Source organism: Ictidomys tridecemlineatus, chromosome 10 (assembly GCF_052094955.1).
Source record: "Ictidomys tridecemlineatus isolate mIctTri1 chromosome 10, mIctTri1.hap1, whole genome shotgun sequence".
In the NCBI taxonomy this organism is placed as follows: domain Eukaryota; kingdom Metazoa; phylum Chordata; class Mammalia; order Rodentia; family Sciuridae; genus Ictidomys; species Ictidomys tridecemlineatus.
Window position 1 is genome coordinate 30,841,349 of NC_135486.1, and position 13,861 is coordinate 30,855,209.

The 13,861-nt window shown below is 36.1% G+C and overlaps 1 protein-coding gene across 14 annotated transcripts in view; it reads left to right on the forward strand.

The window, feature by feature from the left end:
- Ppp1r12b (protein phosphatase 1 regulatory subunit 12B) overlaps positions 1-13,861 on the forward strand; it is a 215,713-nt gene that overhangs the window by 106,076 nt on the left and 95,776 nt on the right. For all 14 annotated transcript variants that reach the window (XR_005730312.2, XR_005730313.2, XM_078022592.1 and 11 more), the window contains one exon: positions 12,705-12,795. Coding sequence is in view for 10 of the 14 variants with exons in the window: in XM_078022592.1 (XP_077878718.1) it covers positions 12,705-12,795 (91 nt within the window). In the remaining 4 variants the exon portion in view is untranslated. The remainder of the gene's footprint in view (positions 1-12,704; positions 12,796-13,861) is intronic.

Genomic DNA, 13,861 nt, shown 5'->3' on the forward strand with positions numbered 1-13,861 from the left:
CAGAGCCTCTGGTTCTGCTCCCATTCCTCAGCCAATTCAGAGAGCAGTCACTTAACACCTGCTACTCAAAAGCCCTTATCAGCCATGTCTTCACAGTTAATCTCCTTCTGATAAAGTGATTCTTTTTTCAGAGCTGAATTAGCAACACATGGGAGGGGCCAAAATTGTGTGCCCTTATTCCCCCTCCCACTTCCTGTCTACCAGTTCATTTTCCCATGTTAGCAAAAGACCACTGCTTTAAAAACAATCTCATAAAATGGGTTCTGGTGTTAACTGGGGAAGAACAACTAGAGGAGTGGCCACCTGTTTGTTGAAACTTGGACTTATGGGAATGCAGCTGCACAGGTGTGTGGCAAGGTGTGTCTGAAGTAGCTTTACCTCATGTGGATTGATTTGATCTGGCAGTTGAGTGCCTTGCCATTCCTCATTTTATGAAAATCAGAAGCACAGGAAGTTGATCTGTGTGTTCCAGGGAATTGAGACAAGCCTCTGCCAAAGTTTCCTAATACTCAGTATTTGAAGGCTAACTTGGATATTCTGAACTGAGACTTCAGCAAGTGCTTGACATGGAATGGCAGAAGCAACAGGTAAAAAAAAAATTCTGCCTGACAGCTTAGATATTCTGTATATATGTTTGTACTCTATCCTCCTTTTCTGATGGTTCTTTGGGAAGCTGACTTGTTGCATAGATTGTTTTAGTGTTGTGACTGGAGGAGAAGGAGAAGGTAGATGGGAGGAATAAGATACGAAGTGTTCAGAATAACTGCTTTTGGAACTTCTTTTTTTTTTCTTCATATTCTTAATTAATTTAAACATGTGCTCTGATCTAAGAATCAGACCAAAGAGGTTGTTACAGAAGACAATTAAGAAATTCAAGAAGTAGGATCTCTCTCTCTCTCTCTCATTTTTATTAGTTACCGATGGACCTTTATGTATTTATTTGTTTATATGTCGTGCTGAGAATCGAACCCACAGCCTCACACATGCTAGGCAAGCGCTCTACCACTAAGCATGACCCCAGCCCCAAATTTTCTCCTTTTAAAAGGAAATTGGTATCGGTACTATTATTCTTAAATTGGATGGTAAGAATACGCAGGTAGTGATTGAATTCTTTTTTGTTTTAAATTTTTCATACTATATATTTAAATAAAAATTGTCAGGTATTTAGGGCAATTAGAGAAGCTGGTTTATATAGGTGAAGGGCACTTTGCAAACTAAACTGGACTTTGAAGAAGAAATTATAAAATGAAGAGGGGAATTTGATGAGGTCTGTGTAAAAGCTGTTTATTTACCACAGACTTTACCATCAGATGAATATTGATGAAAGTAAACATTTTTCTCCATCTATAAGATGAGAAGCTTCCTAATTGATCTTGTATATGCAGAGGACCAGTTTCTGAGCAAAATTCAAAATCATGCTAAGCCAGGCAGTCTTGAAAATCCTGCTGATATTAGTCATTTTAGTCCTGTAGAGAGAATACTCATCAGGTTCTTCTAAAAATGTTTGTTTACTTATACAAGGTCTTGCTATGTTGCTGAGATTGTCTTTCAACTCCTTATCCTCCTGTCTCAGCCTCCCCAAGCCACTATGGCTACCTTTCATCAGGCTCTGAATTCACCTTACCCAGAAGTGTACTATTCTCCCTATCCTTCTCATCCTTTTCTTTCTACTCTTCCTGTATTTTATAGCCTTAGTAATTGCATCAACTTACCCAGATATAAAACTTAGACATTTCCTGAATTCATTCTACCTTAACAGTCCTCTTCCTTTGTCCATTCGAAACCTTTTCCCTGGAATATGGTTCCCCCCACTCACCTTCTCTACTTAACACATTATTCATGCATAAGAACTCCCACAGATTAAACCCTACTGCTCACTATCCTGCTCCCCATCTCCAGGCTGAAATCAGATTTGTTCTTCAGTAGTACTATTATTCCGACTGGTTTAATCAGGTAAATAATATGTTGTTGCTCTTCATTCACTACACTGTGAACTTTGTGGTGCTGCTTTTCTGAAGGGTTTTCTTCTCACCACAGAGCCTAATACATAGATGTGACAATGTTGAATAACATTTTCTTAAATGAAAATAAGCCCTGTGTTGTAATCATCTATGTCCATAAGATGGCAGCAGAGGAATGTCAATTGATCTTGGGTGCATTGCTCCTGAAGTCCCTGTTTTGTGTTTGAATCAGTTTTCAGATGAGCTTTATCTCCCCCATTCCATTTTAAGTGTATTGATATAAGAAGTGCAAATATTTTCTGAAATGTGGAGGCCCTTTGTGAACTTCCACTTTGGTGCTTCTTCAAAATAGAGAAGCAGGCACAAGGTTAAAAAGAAAAAACAAAAAACTCCCTGGGTTGCAAGAAGGATACCTCATTTACCCTTCAGCAAAGCATACAACTTATGCCTTCTTAGGCAAGCCATGTAACTCCCCTAGTCTGAGTTTCTTAATTGGCAATTTGGTGAAGTTAGGAGATCTATAGATAATATTGGATTCTAAAAATCACAGAATTCCAAACCATCAGTGACTCTCACCATTTGTGTGCTCCATATTGTGCTAAGAACAGTGGGTTATGATAAGAAAGGCATATGCCCCATGTTGTACCATCAAGATTCAGTACATCAGGGCTGGGGTTGTGACTCAGTGGTAAAGCACTTGCCTAGAATGGGTTTGATTCTCAGCATCACATATAGATAAATAAAAGTCGACCAACAACTGAAAAAAAATTTTTAATCTAAAATAAAAATATTCAATAATCAAATTTACACATAGCAAACCATGAGTACTTATTAGAGAATAATACATCCTTGAGTGCAAAATTGTATTCAGGAAGGTATGTTAGGAGTTCAGAGAAGATGAGTGGTATAGAATGGAGTGTCTAGGTAGCAGGGTGCAGTGGTGCATGCCTGTAATACCAGAGACTTGGAGAACCAAGTGAGAAGTTGTCTTACAGGCCACCTGTCCAGTTTTGGGTAAGGATGCGGGGTTAAGAAGTTTATCATTGGGAGAGTACTAGAGTATTGGGTATGTATATTTCTATTTAAAGAAGTTTTTAAAAATTGGAATTAGCTGACAGCAATTGCATGAATCATTTCTGATTCTACTTTAAACAATTCATTTTCTTCCTTAGAGTCTCTTAGATAACCCTGGGCAATATACTGACCCAGTTCTTGAATTTATTTCCTCTTAGGAAATCTTAGTCTTCTAACCTGAAAGGGAAATAGGATATGATTCACAATCCCTGTGCACTTGTGCTGAAAATGGGTACTGATCATTGACATGTAAATAAAATATAGTAATAGCTGAAAGATCCCTCAAGAACCAAGTTCCTTTATAATGAAGCTGATGATGTTTAAAAGAAACCACTTGGCACACAGAATTCATAAATAATGGGAAGCAAAACTGTAAGCTTAGCTTTATCTATGACACAGATATCCCTGTGTAAAGACCATTTGTCCTTGACAGGTGCTGTCTTTCCCATCTTGATAGAACTCACCTTTAGCCCTGCACTGCCCTCTGGTGTTGCCATATTTCACTTTTTCCTCTGCTGTTAGTCTTTGAAAGTCCTCTAATTTGCTAGGCACAGAGGTAGTGGTCATGCCTATAATCTCAGAGGCTCAGAAGCCAAGGCAAGAGGATTCCAAGTTCAAGGTCAGCCTCCGAAATTTAGTGAGACCCCTGTCTCAAAATAAAAAAAGGGCTGGGGATGTGACTCAGTAATAAAACACCTCTGCGATCAATCCCTGGTACAAAAAAGTTGGGGGGACTCTAATTTCACTTTATCCACTTCCTGGCCTCCTTTTCGCTCTTCTATTAGAAGAGAAATTCTGCCACACCTGCATATCCAGTGAAATTGCTCTGCTAAATGGTCCTGTGAAGATCCTTGTATCAGATTTCATGGTCACTTCATCTTTTACCTTGAACTTTCAGCAACATTTTATAATTTTGACTAATACTTTCTTAAATTTTTATTCTACCATGGCCTCTCTGATACCATTCTTTCCTGGATTACTTCTGTCTTTTCTGATTGCTTCTCCTTTGTGTCTCTTCTTAGCTGTTTTTCCTCTGTAACATCTTTAAACATCATTCCACAAGCGTCCTTTGTTTCTCTGTCTGTGACTCTCCCCAGCTGACCTTATCCACTCCAGCTGCTTCAGTGGTCACTTCAGTCTCTTGTCTCAAGTCCAGACTTCTCTCCCATTCTTCATAAAATGGCATGTAAAGAGCTTAGGACAGTGCCTGACTTCTAGTGAGTATTCCATGACAAGCCATTTGAGACCATTATTTTTCTTCCCTTCTTATTTCTTTGTGTAAAGAATAGTTACAGGTTTGCATTTCTTTAAGGGTTTTTCAAGTCCTCTTTGGAAAGAGGGTATAAACAAAATAAACCAAATAAGTCTTCCCTCTGACCTTTAAAAGGCAAGAAAAAAAGTCTATTCTCATGTTTAAAAAAAAAAAAAAAGAAAATCTTTGTTTATGGTCCTGCATAAGTGTCATAGTGATGTTTTATTCCTGAGACTCCCAGCCAGTACCAGGTTTCCTCTCCAGAGCACTATTTGTGGCATTTTGCTGTCTTCAATTTTAATTATCACTACATAATATATTCATCTTCCCCACAAGATCCAGTTTTCAGGCAAACCTTCATTTTTTATAAGTCAAAAACAGCAAGATGGGAAGATGGCTGAATATGAAAAAAATGAATCCACACACAATTGACTAAACTTTAAAAATGGCAAATAAGCAACCATTTGGTTGGAGATTGGGGCCAACCTTAGGACAAAACTAATAGCCCAGATTCTGAATTTTTTTCATAACTTAATCCAGTAATTGTTTTGGAATACCTAACCTAGGGCAGGCTTAGTGCTCAGTATTGGTAATGTAATGACAAAGAGTGGTCTCCACCTTCCTGGAACTTGATCACAGTGGCAAGCACTGGTTAAAATATAAGGAATTTCATTCATTAGATCTTAAAGCCCCCCCCCCATTTTTGTTTTTTGTTTTTTATAATCTACGATCTATTGTAGTGGCCAATGTCTAACTTAGTGGGCTACGGTGATTGTTGTATTACATATTATTTTTAAATTTGAATGAAATTCCATGCATTTCTTCAATAGTACATTTTAAATTTTTTCTGCAATTAAAAAAAAATCCCTTAGCTGGTGGGAAGTGATGGCTATAAAGTGGCATGAGGGAATTAGAGGGATGATGGAACTATTCTCTATCTTGATTATGGTGATACAATACATGGGACTGTGTGCATTTGCTAGAACTCTCAGACCAATATACTAAAAAGGACAAAGTTTCCTGCATGTAAATTATACCATAGGAAATATGACTTTAAACAGTGTCACTAAGTTTTGACTTAAAAACTCAAAAATTTAAGTTAAAAAGTTTTAACACATTGCATATGTTTATCAGGTGCAGTGTGACATTTCAATACATGTGTACAATGCGTAATGATCAGACAGGGCAAATGGTGTATCTCTCACCTCAGACATTTATCATTTCTTTGTGTCAGAAATATTCAAAATTCCTCTATTAACTATTTTGAAGTGTTCAATTAATTGTTTTGAATCATGGTTATCCTACTACTCTGTGATTCTTCTCATGCAGCTGTACCACCCCTGTACACATCAGCCATCTCTTCCCATTCTTCTTCTTCCACCCACAGAGTCTTAATTAAAGGACTTTGATACATCTGCAAAGTATAGGTGATTGGAAAATGAAGTTAATAGACCTATAGGCCTCCCCTGAAGATAAATCTGGTTTACCTTCTAGACCCTGCCCCCTTTAATCTTACATAAGATAAAGTACAGAAATCCTTGAGATTGTTAGCAAATTTTGTGTACATGTAAGTACTTTTATTCTGGGAAAGAGTTACAGTTTTTATCTGATTGTTAAAGGTATTAGTGTTTAGTACAGGTTAAGAACCACAGGTATAGGAGCTTTTCCTACTCCCCCGCATCCCCGTACTCCCCCAACACTCTCCCCCGTTTTTTTTTTTCCCCCTAATAGAGGCCATGCTAGTGATTATAGCAGCTAGAAAGTAATTTCTAGGAGCTGGTGAGAGTAGAAGAGTCTGTAAATCTATTAGTCTTAAATTTTCCACATTGTGAAACATGAATATCTCTCTGTTATATGTATCTTTCGGCTTGCAAGAGTTCTTTTTATATTAATGATCACTTTTCAGGGTTAAAGGTTTTTTAACCTTAACTCTTAAAAAGTTCATTTACAAAATTATCCACCATAACTATATTTTAAGTAGAAAATAAAAATTACATTTTCACCTACAGTAATATTACTGTTAAAATATTTGTAAGTTGTTTGAGATATAGTGTTATTATACTTATTCTTTTTTTAATTATTAAACATTACAAATACCAAGTTAGTTTGATCAGGTCTCAATGTTTTGCCAAATTGCTTCAGTTCTTTTTAAATAAACTATTGAGAATATATGGCGTAAGCCCCTGTAGACCCTGGTCTCATCTCTTAACACCCTCTCTACCAGGTAGTCACCATCTGAATATAAATATCCTGATTTTGATATTTATCATTCTTAAACTTATTGTTGTTATTATTTTATTTATGCACACACAAATATTTTTTATATTTTTACACTTTGCATACATTATTTTGAAACTTACTGTTTTTATCCAGCATTCATTTTAAATGCTTATTTTAGTCTATCTTTTCTTTTTTTTTCCTATGTTAAGGTCTTCTTTTTTCTAACATTAATGATGTTACTGCATACTTCTTGTTCATATTTCTTTGTATAAATGTGCAAGAGTTTCCTAAAGGGTATATATTTTCAAATCAATTTCTGGTCTGAAGAAGTGAGTATATATTGCTACCTTCTTTGTATCACTAACACTGTATGAAAGTTGCTAGTTCTTTCTACTTGACATAGTTTTTTTTTTTAATATTTTGCCAGTCTAAGGAAAATGTAGTTGTTTCTTCTTGTTTTAATTTGCATTTTCTTGATACTAGTGAAACAACATTCCTTCCTTTCTTCCTTCCTTCCCAGGGATTGAACCCAGAGGTCCTTAATCATTGAGCCACATCCCCCAGCCATTTTTATATCTTATTTTGACACAGGGTCTAATTTGCTTAGGGCCTTGCTAAACTGCTGAGGCTGGCCTTGAATTTGCAATCCTTCTACCTCAGTCTTCCGACTCACTGGGATGACAGGTGTGCACCACTGTGTGCAGCTAAAATAGCATTTTCTCATCCATTAATAGACTTTTCTGGCTTCCTATTTCGTGAATTCCTTGATTATGAGTTTTATTGATCTTTGTTGTTGTTGGGGTTGTTGGTCTTTTAAATAAAAAATGGTTTAAGCTCTTTATATTTTCCAGGTACAGATATTTTCCAAGTTAGCACCTGTAGTACTTTTTAGTTTGTTTTTTAATGTCTGTATAATACTTTATCATATGAATGATCCGTAATTTATTTAACCATTCTCCTGTTGTTTGAGAGTTACATTATTTCTAAGTGCACTTTGTTGGCTTTATTGCATTTTCTTGACTAAAATAAAATTAACCATAGTGTTGAATTTGTCCTGATCTATTTTGTAGTCAGTGGTAAATATTTGAGATAGTTGGCCATGTCCAGTTGGTATAGCCTATGGGTATGCAATAAAGCAGCACTCACTGGCCTTGTGCAGGAATCTGTTATTGTTGGCATCAGCAACACCTGCTCTGACCAGTGAATTAATTGTAAAGTGACCTACATAAGTAAAAGATTGTTTTTGTGAAAGTGGCTTTGGCACTTGAGGCTGGCATGTTTCTAATGGAATCAATCAATATTCCAAAGGAAAAGAATCAAGATGATATAGAATTTATCTAAGATACATCACAGAAACACCAGACTCCCAAAAAGAGTTCTCTGAACCATAGTTTGGTGCTCTAGAACTTAGGGTCTAGAGCAAGGATCGGCAAAATGATCTGAAAAGGACTAGATAGTAAATATTTGAAGCTTTACAAGCCATCTGGCTTTAGTTCCACCAGGGTAGAATGGCAAGCAGTGAGTATACAGCTCATCCACTGATTTATGTATCATCTAGGACTGCTTTGGCACTAGAAAGTCTGCAAAACCTAATGATTTATTATCTGGGTCTTTACAGAAAAAAAAAATGTGCTGATCCCAATGCCTGCAAACTCAGTACTATTGGCATTTCAAGACAAATAATTCTGCCTAACCCTACCTTTGGGGAAAGAGAGGTCAAAATTGTCTCATTTTGAGAACTCTTGATTCACAGAATTCAGGAAATGCTGAGATTAACTGCAGGAAGTTTCCTCCTCCTCCTCCTCCTGCTGGTCCTCTTCTTCACTTAAACCTCATCTCTGATGTCAGTGTTGAAATAGGTCAAAAAGACACACGAGCATTTGAATGCAATTATCCCAGACCACAAAATCAGTTAACATTTTGATATGTGACATATACTAGATCTAGAAATCTGTAGCTAGCTTATCAAATTTAGTAGTTCTTATAGCCTCCCTCTTTGTAGATTTAACCCATTTATAGCAGATCTGAAATCTTTCCCTGCATTTCTCTCATGTGTTTCCTTTTAATCTGTCCCTTCACCACCCTTTAAATTTGCCAGCTGGCTAGGCCTGAGCCTCCTGTGGGGCAATGTTTATAGCTCACTTGGATGAATGCAGCAACTAGGATAGCCCAAGGGCAGATGAAATAGTATCCAGAACAAGAATGCTCTTTTGCTGTACCTCCTTTTACATGGGGAATAATTCTCCCTCCCCTGTATATCAGATGAGAAGTAGTATTGATTGGTTTGGTACACTGTATAAAATATGCATCTAATGGAATGGTATTTTGGGAACTATTAGCAGCATTGGTTCTGCCGAGCCCCAAGATTTTGCCTTCCTCCCCATTTTTCCTCCCCTTCCTTCTCCTCCTCCTTTCTAGTAGCAGCTTCTTAGCAAATTACAGGCTTTGCCTCTGGGTTGTTGGATAGCACTGGCAGTGCAAGCCTTTTCTAGTTTCCAAGGGAGACCGGGTGCTGAGACTGCAATCTTTCCCAGCAGCCACTTACCTTCCTTGCTCTTCGTCTCCACTCATCTCTTGACCTTCATCTGCCATGCAGGCCTACGCAAGGAGGTAACAGTCTGTTTTCTTTGAGCTCTCTGTGTCAAAAGGGGCAAGAGGGAAAGAAGGGTGGTATGGGATAAGGCCTGTGGAGACAGCAGAGTGCAAACCTTGCAATTAGCAAAAAAGTAACTCTGAGTGTGCTGCATCAGTGAGCCTGTTCCTATTTGTTGTATCTATAAATATCTTAAAGGTGGGAGCCCTAAAACAACATCATAAAACTTAAACTTACCACATAAAAAATGTAAGGTTACAGTAATATTACCTCTGGGAAACAGAAGAAAAGTGAGAACTTTGACAAGAAAATGAAATCAGTTGCTTTTAAACTTAGCTGGTGAATAAACTGTGTTCTCGACAAATTTTGTTAAGTTTATGTTGTATGAGTTGGATCTGATTTTCAGGTTTAAGAAAGGGGCTGACAATAAATGTCTTTTAATTGGATTTTTCAGGACTTCAAGATTTTTTTTTTTTTTACAGTGTGGTATTCAGTAGTTGTGTGTGGCTATTTAAGTTTAACTGAAATGAAATGAAAAATCAGTTTCTTTGTTGCACTAGCCACATTTTAAGTGCTCAGAAACCACATGTGACTAGTGGCTACCATATTGGGCTGTTCAGATATATAAATTTCCATTGTCACACAAAGTTCTGTTGAAAGTACAAAAGGAAATGGCATATGGAATATAGGAAATTTAGTATAGTAGGCCCTCTGTATCAGTGGGTTCTGAATTGGTAGATTCAACCAACTGCAAATCAAAAAATAATCAGGAAAAAAAACTGCATCTCTTCTGAACATGCATAATTTTTTTCAGGTCAAAATTCTCTAAAAAATACAATATAACTACTATTATCATAGCATTTACATTGTATTAGGTATTGCATTTAATCTAACATGATTTAAAGTATATGGAAGGATGTTTGTAGATTATATGCAAGTGCTGTACCATTTTATAGATAGGACTTGAGCGTTTGTGGATTTGGCATGGGGGAGAGTGTCCATCTGAACCAACCACCCCTCCTTACTCAGGGAAAATGTTTATTTGGCCAGACCAATTAGTAAGCATTTTAACTGGAAGTTTTCAAGGACATTTGCCCAGAATCAGCATAAATATGGATTCACTGTGGCTTAAAGCTGAATGGGACCTTAAAAACTATAGACCAACCCCTTTATTTTATAAATGAAGAAACCAAAATCCCAAGAGATTTAAGTCTTTTAAGGCAAACTAGTAATTGAAGTAGAATCCAGTTATCTGTTCTTTCTATTGTTCCATAGTATGAATATCCCATTCCCAATTAGAGACAGTAAGTAAAACTTGAACTAAAACCTGACTGGTTTTAGTTCAACTAAATCAACTGCATCCTTCAAAGGAGAAGTTAGTCACTCTCTTCTTTGATACGAATCATTTGTTTATGATGGACTTGTAGCATATAGATGGCAACCTCTGGAAATGTAAAAACCAGCTTTTCCAAAATACACCAGCCCCCCTGCAAAGACTGAAGCCTGACTTCCAGTCAGCTTAGTCTCAAAGTGGATTAAGGAAATTTGCCTCATCCCCGTGGTTCTCAGAGTGTAAATGAGCATCATCAGCAGAGAAATAATTAGGAATGCAAATTCTTAGATTCCCATCCTAAACCCTACCAAAGCAGAACTTCTGGGGTTGTGGAATCTAGCTCTCCAAGTGATTCTGTGGCAAGTCAAAGTTTGAGAACTACTTTTACCTAATTGCTCTGAAGGATGACATCTTCTAGTGCTGTGAGTTAAAACTACATTTTTTCATTAATTGTATCTGGAGTTAATTAAAAAGTTACTAGCTATACCAGGAAATAAAACTGATTTACCAAAAGATCAAAAGAAAAAGTAGATAATAGGACCAGATCAGATAGTGATATTACCAGACATGGACTTTAAAATAATTATAATTAATATATTCAAAAAAATATAAGATGGAGGATTTCACCAGAGGATTGCAATCTATTAAAAGAATCAAGTGGAAATTCTAAACTGAAAAATAACTGAAATTAGGAAATTCAATTGGTTAGTTTGCATCAAACCTGCCAAAGAAAGGATTAAATGAGACCGTAGCAGATATCCAGAATGAAATTTACAGAAATAAAAAGATATACAGAAAAAGATAATAGATACATGAAATGTGGCCAGTCAGGCCTAACATAAGATTATAGTCTCAGAAGAAGAGAACTAACTTTTTTCATGGAACACCATTTTATAATGACTAATGATGGCATTATGGTTATGGAGACATTTTCTTGAAAATGAACCAAGTGAGCCTATTAAGCATTTGTTGCTAATCATAAAATTCAAACTTTTAAGCAAAAATTAGAATTTTAGAAAACTTGTATATGTCACTGTAATTCTGACATCTTCCTATTATGTAGATTGTTCTAAGGTCAAAGGTGATATTAAGGAATGTCTTTTTTTAATTGTATAAATAAATGTGTCAGTATTAGGAAGATATGCATAACTAGGTACACTGATATTTTGCAAATGACTAATGGAGATATAATGTTACAAAATCATGTATAGATAAGAAGATCCAAAGCGCAAGGTAGACCAATGCATCTTTTTTTAAAATATTTTTTTAAATTGTAGATAGACACAATACCTTTATTTTGTATATTTAGCTTTTTTTACATGGTGCTGGCGATTGAACCCAGTACCTCAGGAGTACTAGGGGAGTGCTCTACCACAGCTCCAGCCCAGACCAATGCATCTTAATGTAACAGAATATGAAGAGTTTCTTAATACATTTCGGATTCCACATTGGTATAGTATCAAACAATATCCACAGTTATCTGAAAAAATAATCACAATACTCCTCATTTTTGCAACTGTATATCTGTGAAAGGCTAGTTAGTCTTAATATATTTCAACTAAAATATATTGACTGCAAAAGCAACTATGAGAGTCTGGCTGTCTTCAAAGAAGTCAATAAAGGAAAATTATAAAAATGTAAAACAAAGGCTGAGGCAAGTGGATCACAAGTTCACGGCCAGCTTGGGCAACTTAGTGAGACTCTGTCTCAAAAGAAAATACAAAGGACCGTGGTTGTAACTCAGTGGTAGAATGCTTGTCTAGCACATATGAGCTGAGTTTAGTCCCCAGCACCAAAAAAAAAAAAAAAAAAAAAGAAAGAAAAGAAACAAATAAACAACATGTAAATATATCGGAGAGAAAAGCATTCAATAAAGTTTAGTCCACCTAATGATAAAAAAAAATTTATTAGCCTGCTTCCTATAGAAATAGAAAGGAATTACTCTGATTCAGTAAGTAGTATCTAAAGAAATCTTACAATAAACATCACATTCATTGACAAAATACTGAAGATATGCTCTCTGAAGGCTTATAGGAAAGGATTAAGGAAAGAAGAAATAGAATCTTTTTTTTACAGGTGGTACAATTTTGCCTGAACAATAACACATTCACAAATTATGTCTTAAATTCAGTGATTTTTACTGATGGCAAATAGCATTTCTGCCATTTGGACTTTGCCTTAATTCAACCTTAGCACATAGAAATCCCTTCAGTGTGTAGAAGCACCTTGTCATTCCTCAAGTCATGCAGCAAAGATCTTGCTTCTCTGTAGGTCCTATCTGACTCCGGTACGGGATGAGGAAGCAGAGTCTTTACGGAAAGCACGTTCCAGACAAGCTCGGCAAACTCGAAGATCTACTCAAGTGAGTGTGATTTTTTTTTTTTTAAATATCATTTCATCTATCTATTTTTCCATTGCAGGTACATTTTAAAACTACTAAAGTGAATGCTTTATCCCAGCCACTGTATTAAAAACTCTGTTAAATCTTACACTACAGAGAATCAATTGAATTTATAGTTCCATCTACCCACTCTCCATTGTACCTCTCACTCATACCTCTGTTCCTTCAGGCTCAGAGCAAGACTCATCATTCCACTAGTGCTTGGGGGTCTTAAGAACCCTGTGCCCTATAGAAGGGAGGGTTGAGGGCTGTTGGACATAAACAAAGCATGGAGTAGATATATGTGTGTATGGAAATGTCACAGTGAAACCCATAAATATGTATTAATAATTATATTAAAAAAGAATCACATTAGGAATCCCTAGGGGAAAATAGTTAGCACTTCCTCAAAATGTTAAATATAGAGTTTATTCAACCCAGCAGTTCTACTCTTAACGTACATATGTAAAAGAAATAAAAATGTCCATATAAAAACTTATATGTAAGTGTTTATAACAGCATTATTCATAATAGGCAAAAGGTAGAAACAAACCAAATGTCCATTGGCTAATGAATGAACAAACAAAATGTTCTATGTTCATACAGTGGAATATTATTTGGTATTAAAAAGTAATGCAGTACTGTTGTTACATGCTACAACATAAATAAACTTTGAGAAAACATTATGCTAATTAAGCTCAAGAGGCCAGACTCAAAAAGTGCCATATGTTGTATAATTCCATTTATATGATGTATCCAAAATGGGCAAATCCAGAGAGACAGAAAGTGGATGAATGCTAGGGGCTAGAGGGAAGAGGAATGGAAAATGACTGTTAATAGGTGTGGGGTTTCTTTTTGGGAATGTTGAAAAGTGTTCTGAAATTAGATAGTGGTGATAGTTGCACAACTCAATGAATAAACTAAAAACCATGGGATTATTTAAAGGGTGAATTTTACATTATGTGAATTATATTTCAGTAAAGACGTTACAAAGAAGGGTGGGGAAATCCCTTAAGGGAGCCATTGAAACAGTTTAAGGATGAGTGAT